Genomic DNA, 26,966 nt, shown 5'->3' on the forward strand with positions numbered 1-26,966 from the left:
GGTACAAATTGCAGTGAGATTGGGCTCGCTCCCCTGCAGTTTCTTGGGGGTTTTTAATGCCTGGGAGATGAGGAACTGGACAACTGCAAAATTAGGTTCTGCTCTTGTTTGCCTTCCTTCATGAGTGAGTGAATCATGTAGTCTCCCCCTTGGAGGAGAGACGACATCAAGGTTGTAGCTTAAAGGGCTAATTACAGATGTTTTAGTGCATTGCATGCTCATTTTGGTGGCTGCTTTTTATGATACCCCTTAGGGTTGAGTAAGGTGAACTAAAACAAAATTGGACAATTTGTTTTCCCCATTTAGTTTACCTCCCTCCCAAACTATTGTCTTAAGCCTTTCGTACGACCACACATGGAATGTTCAGTGCATCACGTGATCACTGCTAAATTCAAATGTGCTTTCGCTCATTGACTACCGCTGAGCTAGATACAGATTCCCTTGGGGTTGAGTTTGATGGCAAAGATCTTTGACAATGATATTTTGCTACTTTCATATTTGCATCCCTTCAGATAAAATTATGGGTTGCCTTTTCCCCCTGGAAGTAGTAGTAATATCCAAGGTCATTGTTGAAAATATTCTTGCTTTGGTGGATTCTCCCTAGGGCTGTATCAAGACAAAAGAAGCTGACATAGACGAAGTGTTGAAGTCCCCTTCAAAAGAAAACGTCTCAGGTTAAATGTGTAACCACGGTTCCTTGAGAAGGCGAACAAGACACTGCATCTCGTTACCATGCCTAACACACACGGGCGCTCCACTAGCGACCCCAAACTGATGTGTTTGCCACATGTGCTTCAGACACAGGTGGCTTTACCCTATAGAGGGAATGCACATGACGTCACCGTCAGCTGGAGTGACTGCGATTATGTCCCACTGAGTGGCAAAAAGACTGAGAGGCAGCACTGGTTCACAGCGGAAATGCAATGAAAACACACAAAACCAAGCCTGGTGCCAGGGGGGTGGGTTAGGGGGAGGCTTGTCCACGGACCCCATGGACATCGCTGTTCCGAACTTGACACAAACTTGATAACAGCGTGTCATTTTCTCACTCAAACCACTGCCACCTGCTGCTGCTTCTACTTTTACTGGGAAACGCTGCCCATAATCCTGCTTGTCTAGGATCTGTAATACTCGTAATCCTCTGAAATGTTTCACAATAATAGTATATTATTATTAGCGAAAAGGAGCTAGCAAAAGATCTATCGTGTGTGTCTGTATTTGCACTTGTCGAATGATTACATTTCCAATGTGTTTTCGCTTTGGTGAGTAATGTAGCCAATCACAGGCATGTTTATAGATTTCTACAACACAATTGGCCAATCACGGTTGTTGAATTTGGAATCCACTTAATCCGCTTGAGTTTTTGTCCAGGTGCTGAGCTCAGTTAACACTCGCGTCAATCCTCTGTAAGTGCAGACATTGTGAAAATAAGAGATTCATTGTATACCAGCTACACTTATTAATATGGCGGAACTTTGTGAGATTGCGTTTATTGAATGAGGGACAGCTTTTAGTGATTATAAAAGGAGCGCTCTTTGCACGCTGTCAAGGCAATATAATTATTATTTATTTTTTATTAATAGGTCTATATTCAGAATTTGAATAAAACTTTTGTTTTCCATAAAACTTTTTGCGGCCACATACACGCTTCAATGACCCATCTGGATTCACTCGAAAAATGTGATGACTGCCAGTTATAAATAATCATGTCGAAATCAGGCTCATAAAAATGTCAGGAAAACATGATTCCTGGCTACATGTCAATATCCATGGATCACTGAATCTTTGGTAAGTTATACGGAAAACTATATCGAGCCCAACCTTTAGTTTAAACTGATAATAATTTGCTCTACTCTCGGTTTCCTCTATTAACTCCAGACACGCAGCAGCTCTTCTGCCACTCAGCCCCGGCTGAGGGGACGTGTTCCGGCGGGAAAGTGACGTCGATGTATACCCTCTATAGAGTTAATACAAAATGCCATTTCTCGTTTCTCTTCTCAGGAAACCCTAGTTTTCTTGATTCAATTTTAAAGAACCTTTTATGCTAAAAAGGAGAAATGACTTAAATTATTGCATAATACTTTCATGTTTAACAGTTATTTAATATTTTTTTTCTACTGATAAAGAATTTTTACAAGCTGTTTAATTCAAAAAATGAAAAAAAAATATATATAAAAATGGTAAAACCCCTTAAAGATTATATATATATATATATATATATATATATATATATATATATATATATATATATATATATATATATATATATATATATATATATATATATATATATATATATATATATATATATATATATATATATATATATATATGCATTTTAAACTGCAGGAGGCACAACACTTTTTCTGTTGAATACGGAAAGTGCCTGCCAGAACCCTTTAAGGATCTATATAGAAACATTTCTTAAAGGGATAGTTCACCAAAAATGAAAATTAGCCCATGATTTACTTACCTTCAAGTCATCTTAGGTGTATATGGCTTTCTTCTTTCAGATAAATAAAATCGGAGCTATATTTAAAAAATGCTTGCGCTACATCTGACAACATTGCACACCAGTTACTCTCATAGATGTAGGGTTTTTAATAAGCGTAGCGTAAGCATTTGCATTTTTAACATGAGGTATAACAATTTTTCTGCAAGTTGAATACAGAAGGCGATCAGCTGGATGCTAGATAATTTACTTTATAACATTTTAAATATGGATATTTTTTCTTACACAAACTCATTCTTGTACATTCACTTCAGAAGGCCTTTATTAACCCCCTGGAGCCATGTGGAGCATGTTATATGACTTTTATTGACTTCAAAAATCACCCAACAGTTTACTGCCATTATAAAGCTTGGTTTAGCCAGGACTTTTTAAATATAATTGATTTTATTAGTCTGAAAGAAGAATGTCATACTTTTAGGGTGACTTGGGGGTGGGTAAATCATGGGCTAATTTTCATTTTTGTGTGAACTATCCCTTTAAGAGTGCAGAAAAGTCACACAGCCTTAGAACAATGAGGTTAAGTAAATAACTTTCATTTTTGGTCGAAATTCTTTTAGCCGTCATTCAGCATTTATTTTTCCTCTGTTGTTGGGTATGGGAGGGTTGTTTTGTACTATGAAGGATAATGTCAGGTTGACACTACTCTGTAACTTAAAAGTTATTTGACCTCGGCAGACCACAATAACCATAAACTGTGGCAAGAAGAGTGGTTCTCTCTGTGCCATCCATCCCAACACCCTGATATGATTGTGTATATGGGTTTTTCTCTAATTTAGTTGCTTCCGGCAGTGTGATGTGCCACATCCTGTCTATTTGCTGCTTACACATGCCAGCTTGATAAGACTCTTTTGTTTTCCCCTGTTCCCCAAAATGCTTCGGAACGGGCACATCCTGTAAATGGGGAAATCGCTTTCAGTTGGAAAAATGCAGAAAAGAGAAGTGGGACAATAGGCCGGATCTACAGCAGTTCCTAAAGCCTCAGTGTTCTGAATCACTGATGTTTATTTCACACAAATACCGGTATACAAGCACATCATCTAATGCAAATACCCAGGCAGGAAGGCATGGACATTTGTAGGAGAAGAAAATATTTTTGAATTAAATTAAATTATTACCAAATTGATTCAATTGACATCCTTGTTTGCCCCAGTTGTTTTTCCCGAGTTATGCAATGTCATAACTCACAGGTCATTCACTCTCACAATCAGTCCAAAGACTGAAGTCTCCTTATTCAAGGTCAAGGCCACGGCCACGAAAACACACCGTCGCAAACAACACACAGAAGCCCAACGTCATCTCTCGTTGTTATTTTATTCCCGAACAGTGCAAACACAAGTATAAAAGATCTCAATATGAAATTTACATTCACATAGAACCATCTCAATAAATACATTGCAACCCCAAAAATAGCACAAATATTACAAATCATCAATAAAATACTCTTTTCGTTTACTCTACAATATATTTAATACGTACAATAATTTTGACCCGTATCAAATATGAAAATATCTAATCGACATGAAAATCTATTCTATGATTTTACTGTGCACACTTTATGCATTATTAAAGTTAATATATCATTAATGTTCATAACATCAGTAAGTTAGGCCACTGTAGTCAAAATAGATCATATTAAGCCATATTAAATAGAACCATTTAGCTGTTTGGCTACATTTGTTGGATCATAGAATCTGAAATATTCAGCGATGCAATAAGCATTTTGGCATTTGGCATTCATATTCATTAAATAAAAAACAAAAATCTACATATATGAATTCGAATGGACAGCTCCTTACTGTACGTTAATAAATATGCAAAATTCCTTATATGGTAAATGAAGCTAAATGCAGCAAAAAGTATTATCAGAGAGCATTCCTGAATACGTAGCTTAACATGAATGAAACGTCGAAATAAAAAGGAATAGCCCATTTGCGAGTGTATTAAGCCCCACGTGGTTCGATCAGTCCATATGAGAGTACAGTTGCACACAAGTTGCACTATAAAAGAACACAGTTTGATATGTTGGTAACCGTGTGTGTTGGCACATATTCAAAGAAAACACTTTTTTTTTTACAGACCCTGGATAAAAAGGCAGTCACTTCAAGAGCTCGACAAGGCGCCAATGCTACAAAACTCCCCGAAAGCTTTCCCCAAAGCACCACGCATGGAACAGGTAAGCGGATACGGCGTCGGAAAAAACGTGATTCAAAAAAAGATGGTTCGTTTCATCAAGGCCATTATTCTGGGCTCATGCAGTGCTACTAAAGCATGTTTCGCAACATATCTTCGACACTTTTCACCCTTGGTTTGTTTTTGCAGTAGGCATGCATTAGAGACACAAATCAGTTACCATATAGAGAGCGACGTGACAGAATTACGGCATGCTGAGAGGGACATGCAGAACGGCATGCTTGAAGCCAAACTTCATTCCCTGGGCATCATGGGAAATCCATCAAAGATACAGTAATAGCACATAAAGTAAATCAAAAGATATTTTTTTATGAAATGAGACTCGTGAGGCTTTCGAAACCGAGAGCAGGTTTGCATGCTCTGAAATAGATGCACTAAAATCCAGATGTTTAGCCTAAGACCTACAGAGCACATGACACAACCAGCACTAAAATATCATGCATGTTCAACCGCGTGTTAAAGATCGGTCCACGAGCACAGTGAGAGATGCTACCGCTGATAGGGGAATCTGAAAGCTAAGTGCCACTTAGAAAAACCACCGACAAAATAGATGTGAAATAGATGTACTGTTTATACTGGAAGCCAATTTGGTTGTTTTTTGTGAATAGTATTCTCAGTGACGCAGCTTCAATTGTGCTGGCTTCTCGAGCAGTGAAGCGATTGTATCGATATTTTGTGTGGATCTGTTGTCATGTTTTTACTGGAAAGGATATTCCAGAGGGCAAAGGGCAGCAGCAAATGCATACAGATGTTTTGTCCAGCACCAAGTGCGTACACACGTCACGTACAGGAAAACTGTGCTGATTCAACCCACGCAAAGTTAAACATTTACCCACGTCACAGACTCGACCGACTTTCTGTAAATGATTACAAAACAGCATAGCGTTAGCATTCGCTAGTAAATCATTGCAGTCTATGATTCACTGCGGTTGTTTAGTACTTCTGCCCATCTGTCTTTCTCTCTCTATATCTCTGCAACTGCAGACAAGTGCCTGAAAATCGAAGCGCTGGAACGTTGCTATCAGGTCTGTAAACCTGTGATGCGTTCTTCATGTAAACAATTTATTCAAAGCAATCTCAATATGAGGAACCATTTTTTGAAAAACCCCAACACAAGTTTCTCCCTTTCGTCACGTACAAAATACAGCGCTGTTTTGAAACGGAAAGTTTGGTCCTCACCGCTCACATGTTCAAAATATTCATCACCGTGGCATCTCTTGACATTTTCAGGTGCAAGATAACACACACACACACACACACGCGCACACACACAGACAGACACACACACGCTGGGTACGTGTCTCCTCGGCTGGTGTGAAGCTGCCTTTGCAGTAGATCGCATGCTCCCGAGTAGGAGACCCTGATATCCTGTTGGTTTGGGGAAGACTCAATAAAACACACGCATACGTGCACACGTAAAGACATACATGCTTATTATGTACTTGTGTGAAGGGGCAGGGCCTTTCTCAGTTTGGCACCTTTGAATGTCTCTCTCCTTTAAAAACTGTGCAAAACTGTCTGTGTTTTTCATCCCATTTCCTACCTTGTGCTCGGTTTCCCTCCCTGCCTCTGATTTACTAATGCATCGATTGATCACCGTCGAACCAGTCTGGCGATCACACCTCCATCTCCATGTCGACGGATACAGAGGGTAGGTACAGAATTCTGTTATTTGGGGTGCTAATGTGCCCTACGGTGTGACTTTTCACACCGTAACTGCTGACAGCGGGCGCTGACCCCAGCTTGGTCCTGATGCAGGGGCTCGAACCGCGCTCCGGAGTCTTGGATAGCGTGTGAAGCGTGCCTTGTGGGGTTCGGCCCTCCAGAAAGTAGGTGAGCATTTCACCTTTGCCCTTCACGCTGACCTGGCCGCGACACAGGAAGTGATAATAACCGGAGAGTAGGCGGAAGACATCCTCTGTCACCTGGGAATGCAGAATCAAATAAAGTCAGATGTGTTTATGGTGTGATGGTTTGCCTTACAAGAAAGATGTTTATTTAAGTGTGCTATTAGTGTAATTCTTTTTAAATTAAAATTAAAAGTATAATTTTAGTCTACTTTTTATTTACTTCTCAGAAATATACTTTAAATCACACTTAAAGGGATAGTTCACCCAAAAATGAAAAATATCCCATAATTGACTCACCCTCAAGCCAGCCAAGGTGTATATGTATGTGAAATACAATTGGAGTTATATTAAAACATTATTCAACATTATACAATATTCAACATATGAAAAAAATGTAGCATCTCTCGCAGTTCAAAATGGCTACGTCTGACGCCATTGTTGCGCCAGTTAAGTTTTTTGTTGTTAGATATTTAATTTACAACATGTTAAATGTGGATATTTTTCTTACAAAAACCCATCGATTCACTTCAGAAGGCCTTTATTAACCCCCTGGAGCTGTGTGGGTTACTTTTATAAAGGTTGGATGCACTTTTTTGGGCTTCAAATTTTGGGCTGCCATTTAATTCCATTATAATGCTAAGAATAACCAGGACATATATTCATATAACTTCAGTTGTATTTATCTGAAAGAAGAATGTCATATACACCTATGATGGCTTGAGGGTGAGTAAATCATGGGCTAATTTTTGGGTGAACTATCCTTTTAAGTATACTTGACTCATAATGACAGAAACGTCTAAGCATATTTGGCCTATACTTTTAATCAATATTTTAATTGAGATTTAATTAAAAGTATAATTAAGTATTCTAAGTATATTTGGCTTGTAGTTGTGTTTAGTCCTTTGATTGTGTAGCCTATTAAATACTTTTATCACATTGTTTACATACTGTCTTATAAACTTGCATTGTTTGAAAATATTCATTTATAAAGAAAACACAGTGTACATATAAATTTGGAACTTCAGATCTACTTAACTCTTTCCCAGCCATTGACGGAATTTTCCGTCATTTATGACACAATGCTTCCTGACGGAATTTTCCAGCAATCCATGTTTGTTATACAGTAGAGGGCGCTATTAAGCATCTTCTGAAAGAGTACAGAATCTCTGGATCAAAACACAGGCGAAGAAGAAGCAGAGCCAAGCGATAGAAGCATTGCTTACGCACAAATAATGCACAAATAACGCGATCATCAAACATTAAACACCATATGAATAAAAAATGCTTAAAATTACCGAATGAAATGTCGACCCAGGATAAAGTAAGGGACTGTGCAAGGCTGCAAAGATTATGGGTCTTGATGGACTCAATCCATTCCATCTATCTTTTGATCATCGTTCTGAATCGGCTCCGGACTAAGTTGTTTACAAAAATGCGAATTTCTCAGCTTTTTGTTAGAGTTCTCAGAGGTTTTTTAATGGATTACATACATTCAAGTGTTGATAAAAAACTAATGCATATGAAGCTAGAATACATTTTTGTTGTTTGTATAAAAGCAGAGGCCCTGTTCTTTCTTTTGATAAATTGCATGTTCAGATATTAAACAAAATATTCTGATAACAAAAAAAAAGTTTTCTGAAAATGATTTTAAAAAAAAATGCTGTTGCTGGCTGGCAACTTAAAAAAACACTGGCAGGGAAAGAGTTAAAGAACAGTTAAAAGGTATATTTCAAGTATACAAATTATTAGCTAAAAAAGAACACAATAGTAAACTATGATTATGATCTTATGAAAACTTGCAAGTATACGTGCAGTATAAATCTACTAAACTAGTTTACAGAAAGTATGCTTAAAAAATGAAAAACATAGTTGTAAACAAGTTGTGCAATTAAGTTTATTACTGTTACACTTAAAGTATACTTAGTTATATCAAGTACACTTATATACACTAAAGTGGACCAATTTAGTTCCAATAGTATTGAAACAGTACACTTACAAGTAAACTACTAGTACAATAGAGGGCTAGTTCACCCAAAAGTAAAAATTCTGCCATTAATAACTTTTATGTCATTCCAAACCTGTAAGACTTTCAGCATGTATATTTACACTAAGTGCAAATAGTGAGCCTTGACTCCCCCCAGCAATGTCTGGTTGGACCACACAAGATAATTTAATGAAAATAAGTTAATGTTGTAAGCTCATGGAATTAGGTTTTGACGCGATCGACCCAGGGTACGAAAAAGCCTTTTGCCAAGCTTGCTCTTCCCCCTTTTCCCATCACAACGAAAAGGCATTTACTTTCAATAAAAATTAAGAAAATGTTGAAAGTGAAAATAAAGTGCCTAATGATTATAATAATAATAATAATAATAATATAAAAGTATTTATACGGTAGAGTTAGGGGTAAGTGTAGGGATGGCTTTTATTGTCCCATTAAGGCGGCATCCATTTAATAATTTTAATAAATATAATAATTTACACACTATCTTTTTATTGCACCCTGTTAATGTAGGATTACTGAGGTGCTAAAAGTATGTGTTGTGTTTTTTGTGCAATTTTGTCATTTGTGAAGTGTTGTCATTCACTTTAAACCAGAGCTACAAATACTGCAAGTGACACCTATGGAGAAACGTCTGTGGTTTAGCAGTCTAATAGTGTAGTGTCTCTTTAAGAGAGGAGTGTGCTGTGAGTGCATGTGACCGGTGGTTACTACGTGAAAAGCAAGCGTGAGATTCATTTAATTAGTGAATGACTTTCAACCTGGTGTGCAGCCACTTGGTAAGCTCTCTTAATTTCAAATGTTTCTTGTTTGCTTATAATGTAAGCTTCATGTTGTTTGCTGTTGCCATGTTATGTTGTTGTACAGTGGTTAGGTCCACTGCACGTTTATGTTGTGCTCCTGGTAGATCTAAGCAGTTTAGAACTATAAATATAACGCTATGCTCCGGTAGATCTGAGCAGTTCGGGTAACATGTATGAAGCTAACATTTAGAATTATACCACTGCTGTAAAATATGTGTCCATTTGTGTACTTTCTTTAGCTTTATAAATGTTTGATTAAGTATGAATCGCAGACCGGTATCTAACATAACGCTGTACTTCCTGGTTTGCTGCGGGGCATTCTGGGAGCTGTAGTTTCCAGCTGTGGTTTCCTGCTTGCAGAAAAGACTGCATGCATCTTGCACAGGCGTTTGGTAGGACTTGAATATGGTGAAAAATGTTTTAAGTATGAAGCATGTACATAAATTATGATATGATGTTTATCACTATAATATATTAGTAATATTATATATTTGTATTTTGATTAATGTTATTTATTGTTGTTTGTTGTCATTGTCTGTAGTATGCACATGAAATTGAAATATTGTATTTCTTATTATTTCAGGTTTATTACCTGGTCACCATTTATGAAAAAATAAACAAATTAATGTGGAAGACCGAGTAGTATCCTTTGCACGCTGGGTTACCCTTTCCGTGGGGAGAACACGGAACAGTAATAAACCAACGAGCACGTCAAGCTAAGTCTGCCACCACTATTTAAGCATTGACCAGTGAAGGAGCACCAAGAGAAGAGGAATAGGCCGAATAGACCCCTCTGTGGAATAGCGCCTTGGTCAGTGCAAGAAAAGGAAAATGGATTTGGCAGAGTTAGTGGTCCTAAAAGGAAAGCGCTCAACAGCACAGAGCTCCTTCAGCAAGAGAGCCAAAAAGCTGTCCCTCACTGTTGACCTCCTTGAAAAAAGGGTGCTTATTGATGAGATCAGAATACTTGGTGTGGACTTTGGAAGGGTGCACGACACTGGTCTTGAATATATTGATGCTTTAGGAGAAGTGGATAGTGAGGAAGAAAAAGCTGGAATAGAAGCGGCTCATGTGGAGGAAAAAATGGCGAAGTGCCTTGCCACCTATACAGAAACGCTCCGGCTCGCTAAAGAGACGTTATGGTCCAAATTTGCCTATGTTGACCTTAAATTGTACGCCGATGGGGCAGAGGAGAAATGTGCTGAAGTGGAGAACGCTGATGTGAAGGAGTTGCTGGAGGAAGACTTTCAAGTCCTGAGAGAGGGCCTTTTGGAGAGAATCAAAATGTTTGAGCAGAAAGTGCTTGAATGGGAAGGTCTTGTCACTGAAGCCAAAACAGCAGTATACAAGCAGCAATTATACAAGCTGGTCAACAGACTGCATGACTGGGTGCGGAACTGGCAAAAGTTGAAGCGGACCAAAGAGGTTGGTGAAGTAGAAGAGGAGGTTATAAAGAACCGTTGGGTAGCACAGTCCCTTGAAAGCAAGCTACCAAGCTCTCTGAAGGAAAAATGGATTGCACACAAGACTGAGCCTGTGAATGGTTTCGCTCCAAATAACCACTTTGACTGCTTACTGCGCTTCCTGAAAAAGCAGGAGGTAATCCTGGAGGAGCTGGATCAGCTGGAGACAAGCACTAGAGAGGGAAGCTCCACAGTGAAAGGCCCGACAGACAAGCCTGAAAGAGGAATCAAGAAAGCATTCTCCAAAGCGACCTCAGGTCAAAGGGAGTCTCAGTCGACCCTTCGCTTGGGCCTGTGCACTGCCTGTGCTGATGAAACACACGCTGGCAGGCTGTTTGCCTGCAAAGCCTTCAGGGAGATGGATCTCCAGAGGAGAGAGGTCCATTTAAAGACCCATGGGATATGCAATCGGTGCCTGTGTTTCCACTTAAAGAATGGCCGTTGCAACCCAAAGTTCCTCTGCAGTAAAATGGACTGCCGCAAAGAAGAGCCTCACCACTATTTGCTCTGCCCCAAGTCCATCGCTCAAGAGAAAGATGCTGGAAGCGAGGTGCAAGGTACCAAAAGAGTGGAGAGGAAAGGCCTCGGGCTGACTGGCAAGCAAGAAGAGCTCCTGGCGAAAGTCACTCCGGAACTAAGAGCAGAATTCAGGAAGGCATTCTCTAACAAAGCCTCAGCCACGTTCTGCACAGTTGGAGGTGGACTGAAAGAGTACCCAGTTATAATGATGTTACTGGAAGTGACAACTAACTCAGGCCAGCTGATAGGCACTCTTATTGATCTTGCCTCTGACACCAACTATATAACAAACAGCGCTGCCCAGCGCCTTGGATTGATTGGTGAGAGCATTAAGTTAATTGTCCATGGGATCGGAGGGATGACAACAACAGTCACAACCAAGAGGTACTCCCTGCGATTAAGAGTGAAGACCACCAAGGGGACGGTAGTGGAACACAAACTGCTCTGCTACGGCCTAGAGAGTATCGCTGAGATAAATCAGCCTGTCACTCCACGACAACTGCTAAATATCTTTCCTGATGTTGCTGCAGAAGAGCTGGTTCGCCCTGAGAAAATTGATCTTTTGATCAGCCACAGGGAAGGTCGTCTAGTTCCACAGCCGTTCAAGTCGGAGGGAGATCTAGTCCTATGGGATGGCCCATTGGGCAAAACCGTTGGTGGTACTCACCCTGATCTCTTTGAGGTGGTCGACCTAATGCTACACCAGTCTGAAACTCACTTTGCGAGGTCTATGAGAACATGCTCAAGGGTGTACAAGGAGGTCCTTATGGATACCAAAGACCTGAGTGAGGACCAAATAAGGATGCAAGGAGTGACCCTCAGCAGCACCACTGCTACAAATAAGGAGGTGTTTGAATGGTTTAAGTGGGATAGTATTGGAGCAGCGTGTGACCCAAAATGTGGGAGCTGCAAGTGCAGCAAGTGCCCTCCAGGAGGCAAAGAGATGACCCTTGGTGAAGAGAGGGACTTAGAAAAGATCAAGGACTGCCTTTCTTATGTGCTAGCGGACAAGCACAGTGACTCCCCACACTGGGATGCGGCCTACCCATGGAAAATAAGCCCAGCGATTCTGCCAGATAATCACAGAGCAGTGGAAGCAACCTTCAAGAACACAGAGGCTCGGCTGGCAAGAGAACCTGTGTGGAAAGCGGCATATCGAGAGCAGATCCACGAGATGGTATCAAGAGGAGCAGCCATTGAGCTCACAAAGGAAGAGATTAAGAGATGGAATGGCCCAATCTGGTACATCAGCCATCTGGTTGCTCCGAATCCTCATTCTAGCTCAACGCCAGTGAGGATAGTCTGGAACAGTAGCCAAGAGTTTAAAGGGTTGAGTCTAAACAACCTCCTGCATAAAGGCCCTGATGTCCTCAACCCAATCCGCGGTGTCCTGCTGAGATTCAGGAGCAGATTGTATGCTGCTCTTGGCGATGTTAAGAAAATGTATAATTCTGTGTGGCTGAAGGATGAGGAAGTCCACCTCCATCGATTCCTCTGGAGGGATAACCCTGAAGATGAAATCGGTGTGTTTGCAGTTGTTAGAGTCAACATTGGCGACAAGCCCGCCGGATGCATCGCTCAGGTTGCCATGAGAGAGACAGCAAACCTGCCCCAGTTCACATCGATGGTTGAAGAGCAACGGATCCTGACAGAAGACTGCTATGTGGACGACATCTTGACGTCGCATGATGACCTCCAAACTCTGATTAGGTTGACTGAAGGAGTGGAAAAGATTTTAAAGGCAGGAGGCTTTTCCATCAAGCCCTGGGTCTTGACAGGCCAAAGTGGGAGGAGTGAAAAACTAACTGACCCCAGCAACATCACTGCAACAGAGCCTAAGACCCTGATACTCCCCAACCAGATGCGGGATGAGGATAATAAGGCATTAGGATTGGGATATGAACCCAAATCTGACAAACTCCGAGTGCTGACGTCGGTGAACTTCTCAAGGAGGCGAGGAAAGATGAGGACTGGTCTGGATCTACAAGAGGATGAAATCAGAGGCAGCACCCCCTACCCTCTCACCCGACGCATGCTGCTGAGTCAGATTGCAGGGTTCTATGACCCCATCGGTCTGGCCTCACCTGCCAAGCAACGAGGAGTGATGCTCATAAGAGAGTCATTTCAGGAAGCAGGAAGAAACTATCCATCTAGGGACACCTGGGATGATCCTCTTTCGCCACGTCTTCGAGAGGCTGCAATAAAACTCTTTGAGCAATATGTGAGGCTTGGCCAACTCACATTCGACAGGAGTCTCACACCCTATGGAGCCATAGGCCGGCCAATGGGCATCACATTTTCCGATGGTAGTGAAGCTTCCTACGGAGCCGTTCTTTACCTACGGTGGGAGACAGAAGATGGAGTCGTAGTGAAGCTGGTTGAATCAAAGGCCAAACTCACCCCTTTAGACCAGAAAGGTGATGTCATTAAAGCAGAGCTGTGTGGGGCGGTCTTTGCATCCCGCTTGAAGACATACTTCGATAAGCATTGCTACATCAAGGTGGATCGGTGGATCCATTTTGTCGATAGTCAGACAAACCTTGGAGCCATCCAGAAGGATAGCTATGGCTATCAGACATTTTTTGCCAACCGGATCGGAGAGATCCAGAAGGCCGGGTCAGTAGACAGCTGGAGGTGGGTCGAAGGAAAACAGAACATCGCCGACCTCATCACTAGAGGGGCATCCCCTGAGGAGCTTGCTGAAGGATCAGTCTGGCAAGAAGGCCCAGAATTTTTGAAGTTGCCTGAATCAGAGTGGCCTGTGAAAACTTCTAGAGAAATCAACCCATCTGTTGTTGAAGAAATCGGGGGACTTCGGAGGAAGGCGTTCTCGGCACTGGTCGCAGCAGGAGCCCAGCGCAGGAAATGCTCAGCCCTAACCAGTGTTGCGCTTGTGCACCTTGTAGAACCCCGAAGGTTTAGTTCACTGGCACGGTTATGCGGGACCGTTGCATGGGTGAAACAAGCCGCAGAAACCTGGCTGGGCAAAAGCCAGGCCCCAGTTCAGTCAAAGTGGGAGGCAAGACCATATCTGTCTGTGGAACAAAGAGCAACAGCTATTAAAGATCTAGCTCTCGAATCTCAAGATGGTGTCGAGTTCCGTGACACAACCTTAGATCGTCTGGTTGTTCAGAAAGAGGAAAAGACAGGACTCTTGCTCTGCGGGGGGAGAATCCACTGCTGGGATGAGGATAAAGTGGCTGTACCACTAATCCCATGCCAGTCATGGCTCGCAACCCTTCTAGCTAGGGAAGCACATGAAGAAAATCATGAAGGTGTCGCTTCCACCCTCCTGCGGACAAGAAGGAAAGCGTGGATTATGCAGGGACGTAGAACAGTTAAAAAAGTGTTGAACAACTGTGTCACCTGCAGAAAGCATAGAGCCAAGATGTGCCAGCAAGTAATGAGTGATCTCCCTCAAGAGCGCACCAAAAGAGCAAGTCCATTCGAGTATACAACCCTCGACCTTTTTGGCCCCTTCGAGGTGAAAGATGCTGTTAAAAGAAGGACAAGCAAGAAGGTCTGGGGTATTGTTTTCTGTTGTATGGCCTCAAGAGCCGTCCATGCAGACCTCACCGATGACCAGTCTGCAGAAAGCTTCCTTCAAGCATACTCCCGCTTTGTTGCTCTGAGGGGGCATCCAAGGAAACTATGGTCCGACAGAGGCACCAACTTTGTTGGTGCCAAGCCAGCTTTGCATGAGCTGCATAAACATCTGGCTTGCCTGCAGGCTGTGGCCATAGAAGATGTTGCCGCTAAGAACGGGACTGAATGGATGTGGGATTTTCATCCTGCAGATGCACCCCACAGGAATGGAGCTGCGGAGGCTGCTGTGAAGCTTTTGAAGCGGGCGCTCATGAGCCTCGGAAGAGATACAGGGTCTCTCACTTGGGGAGAGCTTCAAACTCTGTTCTATCAGTCAGCCAACCTGACAAACGAACGTCCAATCGATGCTAGGGCTCAAGAACAGGAAGACTCAGTCGAGTACTTAACACCTAACTCCCTCATACTGGGTCGAACATCGCTTGGAGGAGACACCAGTGGGCTTGATCTAGAGACCCATCCCTGGCGTCGTCTAAGGGCTATTCAAATCGGAGTGGATCGGTTTTGGGCAAAGTGGAGGGAACTAGCTGGCCCTAATCTGTTCATTCGACACAAGTGGCACCGGACTGAGAGGAACGTCAAAGTCGGCGACCTCGTCTGGATTGCTGACCCAAATGCTTTGAGAGGTCAGTTTCGTCTGGGCCGGATTCTGACAGTTTATCCCGACAGCAAAGGGATTGTTAGGGATGCTGACATTGCAACATGTGCCGGCCTTCCTGTTTCCCTTGCGGGTGGCCAGAAGAAGAGGAGTTCTTCACTGCCCAAAACAGTTATAAGAAGAGATGTGAGAAGATTGGTGGTCCTTCTCCCAGTGGAGGAGGAAACTCATCTACCCCACCCACCTTGACACTTATCCCCTTGGCCTAACCCCTGTTACCATTAGTATCCCTGTTGGCTGGTCGGTGCAAGCCTAGCGCTGCCACCATGCCAATCAAATTGCACATACATGAAGTAAGAGCACACACATCCCATACCTCGCATACCCCGGCAGTACACCTGCCAAAGGGATGTAATTGACTTGGACATTGGACTAAGTTGCACCTTCATCAGACACTTACACATAGACATTGTGCAAAACTAAATGTGAAAAAAAAAAAAAAAAAAAAAATACAGGAAATGTCACTAATAGGGGTTTTCTTAAGTTCGCTGGATCATATGATCAGGAACTTAAGTGGGAGGTGTTGTGTTTTTTGTGCAATTTTGTCATTTGTGAAGTGTTGTCATTCACTTTAAACCAGAGCTACAAATACTGCAAGTGACACCTATGGAGAAACGTCTGTGGTTTAGCAGTCTAATAGTGTAGTGTCTCTTTAAGAGAGGAGTGTGCTGTGAGTGCATGTGACCGGTGGTTACTACGTGAAAAGCAAGCGTGAGATTCATTTAATTAGTGAATGACTTTCAACCTGGTGTGCAGCCACTTGGTAAGCTCTCTTAATTTCAAATGTTTCTTGTTTGCTTATAATGTAAGCTTCATGTTGTTTGCTGTTGCCATGTTATGTTGTTGTACAGTGGTTAGGTCCACTGCACGTTTATGTTGTGCTCCTGGTAGATCTAAGCAGTTTAGAACTATAAATATAACGCTATGCTCCGGTAGATCTGAGCAGTTCGGGTAACATGTATGAAGCTAACATTTAGAATTATACCACTGCTGTAAAATATGTGTCCATTTGTGTACTTTCTTTAGCTTTATAAATGTTTGATTAAGTATGAATCGCAGACCGGTATCTAACATAACGCTGTACTTCCTGGTTTGCTGCGGGGCATTCTGGGAGCTGTAGTTTCCAGCTGTGGTTTCCTGCTTGCAGAAAAGACTGCATGCATCTTGCACAGGCGTTTGGTAGGACTTGAATATGGTGAAAAATGTTTTAAGTATGAAGCATGTACATAAATTATGATATGATGTTTATCACTATAATATATTAGTAATATTATATATTTGTATTTTGATTAATGTTATTTATTGTTGTTTGTTGTCATTGTCTGTAGTATGCACATGAAATTGAAATATTGTATTTCTTATTATTTCAGGTTTATTACCTGGTCACCATTTATGAAAAAATAAACAAATTAATGTGGAAGACCGAGTAGTATCCTTTGCACGCTGGGTTACCCTTTCCGTGGGGAGAACACGGAACAGTATGTATCTACCAAAATAAAGTATAAATTACATCTAATTACTATTTACACATATTGCAAAGAACTGCTACTTTTACAAGGTATAAATATAATATATCACTATTTTCAGTTAGTGTAAATAGCATCTATCGCTATTTTCCCTTAGTGCAAATAGCCTCCGCCTTTTATTTTTGGGTGAACTAACTATTTAATATTAGTATACATACTTACATCATAAAGTATATTTAAAAATATACTTCAACTTTACCTAAATATACTTAAAGGACAACTCCGGGGAATTTTTCAGTTTATCATGATCGTTATACACCTTGGTGAGTACAGTCTATAGAAAAAAAAAACGAACCGGATTGGTGCTTGCAACACGGAGTTATTACAGTTAATGCCCAGAGCCCCCATTCAGCTAAAACTGCAGCTTTGGGGGCATAATTGTAAAGGGTGTATTTGTGCCTCTTAACAGACACAAAATGCAATTAAAATGTCTGTCCAACATTAACAGGGCCCTTACATGACAATGAGATGTGTTTAGCCACTTAGCCATTGTTTAAAGGGGGGTGAAACACTCAGTTTCAGTCAATCTCATGTCAATCTTGAGTACCTATAGAGTAGTATTGCATCCTTCATATTTCCGAAAAGTCTTTAGTTTTATTATATTTATAAAAGAAATATAGGCTGTACCGAGTCTTTCCGGAAAAAAACGAGCACCTGGAGGCGTATCGAGTGGGCGGAGCTAAAGAATGACGATCACGAACAAAGCGGTGACGTCCTCAAGCGTAGAGAAACCCATGGCTATCCATCTCAGCTAATAGATATATGATCCAGAATCATTCGGAGGCTGAAAAAAATTGAACAGGAGAAACAGCAACAGCAGCACGTCCGTCTCTGTGGTATGTACTGTATTTAGTGGCCTGTCAACATTTGCGCTTATATACTCGCAGTTTATGAGGACATGATTCGGTTTATGGACTATTGTATGTGACTAAACCTTAGCAGTAGCAAGCAAAACGGTTTTGCACGTCAGACTAGTGTAACGTTATACATAGAACAACAATGGAGTAACCGTTAGCGCATTTGAATGACGAAGCACGCGATCGTGTCGTTTACTGATGTTTACTCACGCGATGGTAGCCAACAGCAGAGACATTTGAAGCAGTTTTACACACCGGCTGCTTCCAAAGCAGGACCGAACCTTTATCGCTGGGACCGCTCAGTCAAAACACATTTAGAAAATCTTCTAAGAAAATCTTCACACTTCTTTGGTATGATTTGGTGAAGTTCTATGACAGCTGTGGCATGTAAATCCACTTTGAGACGTGACTGAAGCGATGTTGTGAAGCTTCCCGTCATTTCTGCGTTCGAATCGGTTCAAATGCAGCGCTGCCTTCCGGAATGGTGTGCTGAAGCTAGTGTTGTAGTCAAGACCACCTAAACCGAGACCAAGACAAGACCAAGACTTTGAAGGGCCGAGACCAAGACAAGACCAAGACTTTGAAGGGTCGAGACCGAGTCAAGACCGAGACCAATGCATGTCCCCACACTTATGATAAAATGTGGAATATGCATATGATTGGCACTTCTCTCGTATGTGTGGGTGTGTAAGTGTACCATGAGAGAAGTTTTGATCAAATAATCAAAAGGCATTGCAGCTTTGTGGGAATTAATCTTTTTCTTCTATAAGCAAATAACACTTAACTTTTTGTCAATGGGAGGCACTGAAGACGACGTGTCCATATTGTTTACAGTCTATGGTGGACACAAACACCAAACTGACACTAACAGAGTTTTGTGTTTTGTTTTGTGAAAAGTGCTCAATCCCATTTTAAAACTCAAAAGTTCCCTAAGAATGCTAATCTGGATGAGGTATTAATCTCAGGCACAGTCCATTATGTCTTAAATGAATGTGAATAACAGGAGGTGGAATATGTATCATACAGATATGCATTAGTATGCTGCTTAAGCAAATTATTTTATATATGTACATATTTTTCATTTACAAATTGAAAATGTTATTGTGCAGATTTATTGTGCAACAACAAGGAAAAGAAACCCTGTACTTGCATTTTTTGATTAACTACAGTTTCAGAACCACACACACACACACACACACACACACACACACACACACACACACACACACACACACACACACACACACACACACACCATTTTTTTAAAATGCAACGATTTTGTTTATATTATATTATTTGTAACCGATTATTTGTTTTTATCTTATGTTTATATCTCATCTTATGTATGATCTCTTATCTTGTGTTTCTTTTGTTCCAACAGTTTGAATTGTTTTGGTATTTAATCATATCAATATTAGAAATAGCATTAACAGTTAACAAATAGCCACATTTTCTGCCATATACAATTTAATAAAATGATCAGCTAGTTAACAAACAACTTAGTTCTGTTTTCACCTCACTCCAGTCTAAACTAAATGATTTTAGACTATTTATTTTACTACACATTCAACATACATAAGTTGAAATACTGTGGATAGTTAAAACTAATAAATCTTACTCTCCACTCTTGCTAAATTGGGTAAGCACACTTGTGTTCTCATTTCTGAGGTGTTCTGAGTAAATGATTAAACTGATTCGTTCAGTTCATTGTTGAACAGATCAGTTCTTATTACCGTCGTTAAAATGATTCGGTTCAAATTAGTCATTTGGTCGTGAATCGGACATTAGCAGACCCGTTGTGTGTGAATCACGGCTGTCAGAAAATCGCGGAAGGTTTGTCACACAGAAAACACTTCATAACTGGATAGAAATAGTTTCCTGTTTATTTAATGTATGATTTATGTCAGCTGTTTAGCGGTACTTCAAAACAGTTGTCCGAACGCGCAACGTTCAACATGGATTCGGTTTTCTGAACTTTTGATTTAGCTTAATATGTGAAGTATCAGAGAGAGCGCGCAGGGTGGAGTTCTCTGCTCTTTATATGCCTTCAGCTGTGGTCTTGACTGGTCTTGAGACAAAATCCCGAGTCATCTTCGCCCGAGACCGAGACAAGACCGAGTAAAAATGCAGTCGATACCGAGACGAGACCAAGACCTTTAAAAAGTGGTCTCGAGACCAAGACCGATCTCGAGTACTACAACACTAGCTGAAGCGTTGAAGTTGCTTGATGTCACCCATAGGAATACAGTGGAGCGCGGCACGCGACATAAGTGTTCATGGACGACTGGATCTGCACCTGAGAGCAGTGTTATGGGCGTGCATTTCCTCTCTCGCTCTAGTCACGCGCGTGCGCGCGCGCACCCTACAGGGAGAAGAGCCCGTACGGCCCATACAAGGACCTTCCGCTCTATTAACGTCAAGTCGAGCCATACTTGAAAAAAAACTCTCCGAAACTTGTGAGAAACCGGAAGGAGTATTTTTGACACAGAAATACTCCATCAAACGTCCAACATTAGTTTTTGAAACTTTGTCTATGTTTAGGATGGGAATCCAAGTCTTTAACAGTGTAAAAAGCTCAGTATGCATGAAACAGCATTTCACCCCCCCTTTAAATTCACCTAAATAGTGTTTTAGATGGCTAGCTGTAGTCTCGTACTGAAGTCCTGTGAGAATGCAGTTGTAGCCGGAAAAAAAAGGCAAATAGTCCAGTTGGGAAGAACATTGTGTGTGTAAAGAATGATTATTTTATTACTGCACATCTTTTCTCAAGCCGTGTGTGCCCGAATGGAAGGATAAATAAAGTTTACTTTTATCTCCACAGTGGTTGCACCCGTCTTTAACCATGGAATGGCATTTTTCTTCAACCGGCCCTGCTGTGTTGTGTCAAGTGTTCGCTGCAAATTTCCGCATTCTGTTGCCAATATTTCGGAAAGGCACAAACGCGAACCATTTCTTCTTCACTTGAGAGACCGATCGGATCATCACTCTAGTGACGTCCAGTTTACGAACGAATCGTTCTTTTTAACCGGTTCTTTTAAGTGAACCGGGTGAACCAGTTCACAAAATTGGACTGAATCATTCTAAACGGATCGTGTCTCAAATCATCCCACAAGTTACTTTAGTTGCTCACTTTCTGACATGAGTGACAGTCCCTCAGAATACAAATAAACTAATGTCTTGAATTATATGTTGTAACACCAACCGTTCACTGAACTGAGACATGTTTTGCTGAGAGATCTGATGAACTCACAAGCCGCTGATACTCAGCAGGACAGAATCAAAAACCGTTTCTTTCGGACACGTTCAATACTGAGAACCGACGAGCCGATGAGCAGAGACTTTTTACACACACAACGTTCTTCCCAACTGAACTGTTCGCCTTTGTTCCGGCTACAAAGGCGTTCTCATGGGACTTCAGCACGAGATACAGCTAGCCGTCTAAAACAGGTGAATTTAAACAATGGCTAAGTGGCTAAACGCATCTCGTTGTCATGTAAGGGCCCTGTTCTTGTTGAACAGACATTTTAATTGCATTTTGTGTCTGTTAAGAGGCACAAAGACACCCTTTATGTTTATGCCTCCATAGCTGCTTTGTTTTAGCTGAGTGGGGGCTCTGGGCATTAACTGTAATAACTCCGTGTTGCAAGCACCAATCCAGTTCGTTTTTTTTTTCATAGACTGTACTCAAAAAGATATAACGATCAAGATAAGCTTAAAAATTTGATGGAGTTGTCCTTTAATAAAATTAACTTGAAGCATACTTATTTTTTTGTGAGTCACAGTGCGTTACCTGTATTTTGCCCTGAACTCCAGTGCTGTCCATTCTGCTGGCGACATTGACTGTGTTTCCCCAGATGTCGTACTGAGGCCTGCGAGCCCCAATCACTCCAGCAACTACTGGACCCACGTTGATACCTAATCAATGAATCAAATCAATCAGTAATCATCTCATTATTATTTCTCATTTTTCCATGCAAAACAGACTTCCATTCAAAAATATGGGGTTGGTAAGATTTATTTTTGATTTTGAAAGAAGTCTCCTATGCTCACCAAGGCTACATTAATTTGATTAAAAATGCAGTAAAAATGAGAACTATTGTGAAACATTATAAAAAAATAAAATAAAATGAAATTCCCGCACACTATCAGTACTTGCAAAAAATCAAAAACTTTTTACAAAAAGTTATTTGCAAGCACTGATAGTGTGCAGGATTTCCTTTTGTTTGTTGAGATTTTTGGATATGGTTATCCTTCGTCCCACGCACCTATATATTACCTACAGGTGTATAATGGTAATTGTGTATTATATTAAAATAAAAAATATATTCTGTGTGGTCAAAGCTGAATTATCAGCAGCATTTCTCCAGTCTTCAGTGATCCTGAAACTGAGATTCTTTTTCCACTTGTTGTGTTGCAGAATTATTCCAAAATTGATTAAATTCATTATTTTCCTCAAAATTCTACAAACAGTACCCCATAATGACAATGTGAAAGACGTTTTTTTTTTTTTTTTTTTTTTTTTAATCTTTGCATCTTTGCAATGTATTTAAAAAATAAAAAAAAAATCCTTTACTCAATACTTTGTTGAAGCACCTTTGGCACCAATTACAGCCTTAAGTCTTTTTGATTTTGATGCTACAAGTTTGGCACACGTATTTTTGGCAGTTTCTTCCATTCTTCTTTGCAGGACCTCTTAAATTTCATCGGGTTAAATGGGGAAGGTCGGTGCATAGCCATTTTCAGATTTCTCCAAAGATGTTCAATCGGGTTGAAGTCAGGGCTCTGGCTGGGCCACTCAAGGACATTCACAGAGTTGTCTCAAAGCCACTCCGTTGTTATCTCGGCTTATGGTCGTTGTCCTGTTGAAAGATGAACCTTCGCCCCAGTCTGAGATCTGGAGCAGGTTTTCATCAAGTACATCTCTGTACATTGCTGCTTTTATCTTTCCCTCAATCCAGACTAGTCTTCCAGTTCCTGCCGCTGAAAAACATCCCCACAGCATGAAGCTGCCACCACCTTCAATGCTGCAGAAATGTTTCTGTACCCTTCCCCTGATCTGTGCCTCAATATAATCCTGTCTCGGAGGTCTACAGACAATTCCATGGCTTGGTTTGTGCTCTGACATGCACTGTTAACATGCATCCAATCAAATGAATTTACCAAAGATGGACTCAATCAAGTTCAAACATCAAAACATCAAACATCTCAAGGATGATCAATGGAAACAGGATGCACCTCATGGCAAAGGCTGTGAATACTTATGTACATGTGATTTTTATTTTATTTTAAATACATTTGCAAAGATTTTAAACCAACGTATTACATGTTGTCATTATAGGGTATTGTTTGTAGACTTTTGAGGAAAATAAAGAACAAAATGTGGAAAAAGTGAAGCGCTATGAAAACTTTCTGGATCCACTATATTTTTGTGGAAACTTTTTTGTCAGGATTCTATGATGAATAGAAAAAGAGTAGCATTTATTTGAAATATAAATCTTTAGTTTTTATTTCTTTGTTTTAATGTCATTTTTTAAAAATCTTTCTGACCCAAAAACTTTTAGCTCTAATGTTTATAAAAAACTAATATAAATAGTAGGGGCAGAATGGTTCTCGGTAAAAAAAAATCAAACCGTACGGTTCTCCATCCATGGTTTAGTACATACTTGTGCCACGGTTCCTCACAAATTTGATTATGCTTAAATAGTATGGTTTCCTGAAAACAATGTGTAAAACAGAAATAGATTCTGGCTTGCCAATAACTACAGCAATGATCAAAAATCTTGGAGAAAACTGTCACTCTTGTATGCGAGTGTGTCTGCTCGAACATGATCCAGTCATTACGGCATCGTCACCCTACTGTTGATAGTGCGCGAGTGCAGGTGAGACCTGGAGATGTGTGTGTGCGTGCGTGCGTGCGTGCGTGCGTGCGTGTGTGTGTCCTACACTTAAACTGACAAATTCACAAAAAAAAATTGTCAAAATGCCCATCTTTCGTTGAGTAATCCTAGCGAACTTAGCAGGTGATGTCTTAAGTAAAACGTAAATAGTCGATAAAGACGTGTGTTCATGTGTAACAGTATGTACCACTCATTCCATGCATTATTTCTTAAAGGGAAAGAACCCTTTTCCTGATGTCTGTGTTTTTAATGTTAATCAAACAACAAATGACAAAAAAAAAATCACTCACTGCTCTTGACTAAATAGCTTTCGTAACTTCAGTAATGATTATTATTGATTCAATAATGATCTTTATTTAATCTATACAGTGAAGATTATAATATTCAATGTTATTTTATATTTGATTACTTTATTCAATTATCTAAACAGTGTTAGATACCTGAAAAACCTGAAAAGCGTGAGTTTACTGCCCATGAGGCTTTGGTTATATCAGCAGAAAATGTATTACTACATTACTAGTATATTGCAGAATTACTTCTCATAACTGTAATTCTATATTTGCAAATGGGGCTCATTAGGCTATGAGGTGGCTTAAAATTGTAATTGTACAGTATTGTGTCCGTTCTCCAATCTCTCTGTCCTTCGTATTAAAAATTATTTGAAGCGGTTATGCTTTTCCAAAGAGCTCCCTGTGTGCTACCTTGGGCTTCTGCTGTCTGTCTGCATGTGAAAAAATCTCCTTATCAACTAGAGGTATGTCTTGTTTAAATTAATTACAAAAATGTTTTGCAGCTTTTAATGAAGTGTGTATGTAGTTTAGATGGTTTGTTTTTCTGCATTAGTTTGTTATATGTAATCTGTTCCCTACTGTTATACTCAGGACATCCTACTGGATGTGGGATGTCCGGACCAATGTGTACACTTACTGACGTATTTCCTTTACCCACACACAAAAACACACTCATTTACACGCACTAACTCACACAAACACATGTCTGACACCTCGCTTTAAAAAGGTCACTCACCAACTCGAAGCACAAAGTCATTGTAGGACTGGTAGTTGATCGCATCCAGAACATTAAACATCTCGATGGCAAAATCAGCCACTGTGCACAGGTGTGCAGAAATGGACTTCTTTACCTGTTCAGGGAGAGCAGAGAGCAAACAGAAACACATCATTCATATACTGCCACTTCTACACTTGTTCTAAGATGAGGATAATAAACAGAGAGTCGGGTGATTTTCTAATGAAAGTTCTGTCATCCTTTTCTCATTTGTGTGATGTTCTTTTCTTTGGTAAACAAAGAAGAAGATATTTAGCAGAATGTTCGTGCTGCTTTTTTTCAAGAGATTAAAAATAAATATATAAAGTAGGCTATAAAAGTAGTTAATACTACTTTCTTTCCAACTTTCTTTAGTTATAAATAGTTTTGTGTTCTATAATAATGACTGTGGGTTTTCGAAATATACTGATATTTAAGTTGCTATGCTCAAAATCTTGACCCTTGATTAATAAAAGTTTGAATATGAAGAGGTGCAAATGGGATTTCAGAGCAACTTGCTTTTGGTTTATGGAAAAGAGAAATTATCTTTTTTTACATTCCATACTGGTTTAGGGTGACATGAGGGTGAAAACATGATGATGACATAACTTTTTATGTAAAGGAGATATCACCACATATACTTCACTTGCAAGATACTGTATTTTAATTCACCAATGTTTCAGCAAAGGTTTTTGACAAAGGCTCTTTACTGAAATCTTGGTGAAATAAGTACAATATCTTGCAGTCATATCTCCTTTACACAGATTTATTTTCTTTGACCTGGACCTCGAATGGTGTGCGTTGGCTTTAGACAGAACTTTATTGACAGTTTTATATTTACAGAATATGATGATATATATTTTATATCATGTCATTTTATATAATATCATGTCGTATTATTTGACTGTGGTTCTCACTTGTTGTGAGATTTAAAGTGACAGTTCACCCAAAAATTCTGTCATCATTTACTCATCCCGTTCTAAACCTGTACGACTTTTTTTTCTGTGACCTATTCTTTAAATTAATGTGAGGTGTGGATCTGTTAGCTTTATGGTTTGGAGAAAATATCATTAGCTCGGTATAAAAATAGCTGCCAAAGTCAATGAAAAGCCTCCATTATGATAGAAAAACAAATGCATGTGTGTTCACATTTAATGTTAGTTTTCCTTTAAAGTAGTGGCAGGTTCGACTGGTAGCATGACGAAATATTCACCTTTCAAATCCAAATGCAAATACGCCCAATCGGAGATTAGCTCAAACGTGCGCACACACACACGTACACAAGTTCTCTCTTAATGCTCTCACTTTTTAAGATCTCACACGCACACTTCAACAAGCATGCAAACACATAAGTGCACACACACACACACACATGCGCGCGTGCGCTGTGTACCTTGGATCCCGCAGTGGGGACGAGTCCGACCGCAGCCATGTAAGTACTGCCAATAGTTTTGATCTTCTCAATGTCTTTGTAGCATTCCTTATCCATCAACTACAGACAGAGAAAGAGATGGTGTGATGGAGAAATAAATGAAGAGTGGTATTAAGGTCACACACTGAGCCAAAACGTACATTTCTCGGACTGGGGAACAAGAAATTCTCACCGCATCAAAGTCAGCAATGATCTCGTTCAGCAGCCGGAGGCATTCCACACCCATGTTGTTTCCATCCAGCTCAATGTAGAAGTCATTGAAGTTGGGGATGGAGGCGAACAAGACGCCCACCTGAGAGTAAGACTGATAATACAGGTCCTGGAACAGTGAAAGAGCAGGAAAGGAAAAACGATATAAGACCCTCAGGGGACGATACCACTGATCCAGGCTGAGCTGGGCATATAACAGCGCTTTAAGCCTACAGTAATTAGTCACGTCACCCATGAAACTGGACAAGTTGACTTTGGTCAAAGCAAAACTTGCTCTCAGTACTGAAGGGCAGAGTACATTTGATTGACCTGTCCATTTTAAATAAAAGATTATATAGGCTAAAACATTCACATAAAATGGGACTTTTCTGAAATAGAATTTAATTTACCATGTACACACTGC

General features: G+C 40.4%; 1 protein-coding gene across 2 annotated transcripts in view; it reads right to left on the minus strand.

Moving 5' to 3' along the window:
* Nucleotides 1-3,804: 3,804 nt before the first annotated feature.
* Nucleotides 3,805-26,966, minus strand: part of adcy1a (adenylate cyclase 1a) — a 63,718-nt gene continuing 40,556 nt past the window's right edge. Inside the window, exons 16-21 of one of the 2 annotated variants that reach the window (XM_067417126.1) lie at nucleotides 26,526-26,672; nucleotides 26,315-26,413; nucleotides 24,904-25,018; nucleotides 21,771-21,895; nucleotides 7,589-7,699; nucleotides 6,498-6,627 (exon numbers count right to left, since the gene is read on the minus strand). In XM_067417126.1, coding sequence (XP_067273227.1) covers nucleotides 7,622-7,699; nucleotides 21,771-21,895; nucleotides 24,904-25,018; nucleotides 26,315-26,413; nucleotides 26,526-26,672 — 564 coding nt within the window. In that variant the 3' untranslated portion in view covers nucleotides 6,498-6,627; nucleotides 7,589-7,621. Of the gene's footprint in view, nucleotides 6,628-7,588; nucleotides 7,700-21,770; nucleotides 21,896-24,903; nucleotides 25,019-26,314; nucleotides 26,414-26,525; nucleotides 26,673-26,966 lie in introns of both variants that reach the window. The other variant, XM_067417125.1, reaches the window with a different exon arrangement.

This window comes from Pseudorasbora parva, chromosome 15, assembly GCF_024679245.1.
Source record: "Pseudorasbora parva isolate DD20220531a chromosome 15, ASM2467924v1, whole genome shotgun sequence".
Taxonomy (NCBI): domain Eukaryota; kingdom Metazoa; phylum Chordata; class Actinopteri; order Cypriniformes; family Gobionidae; genus Pseudorasbora; species Pseudorasbora parva.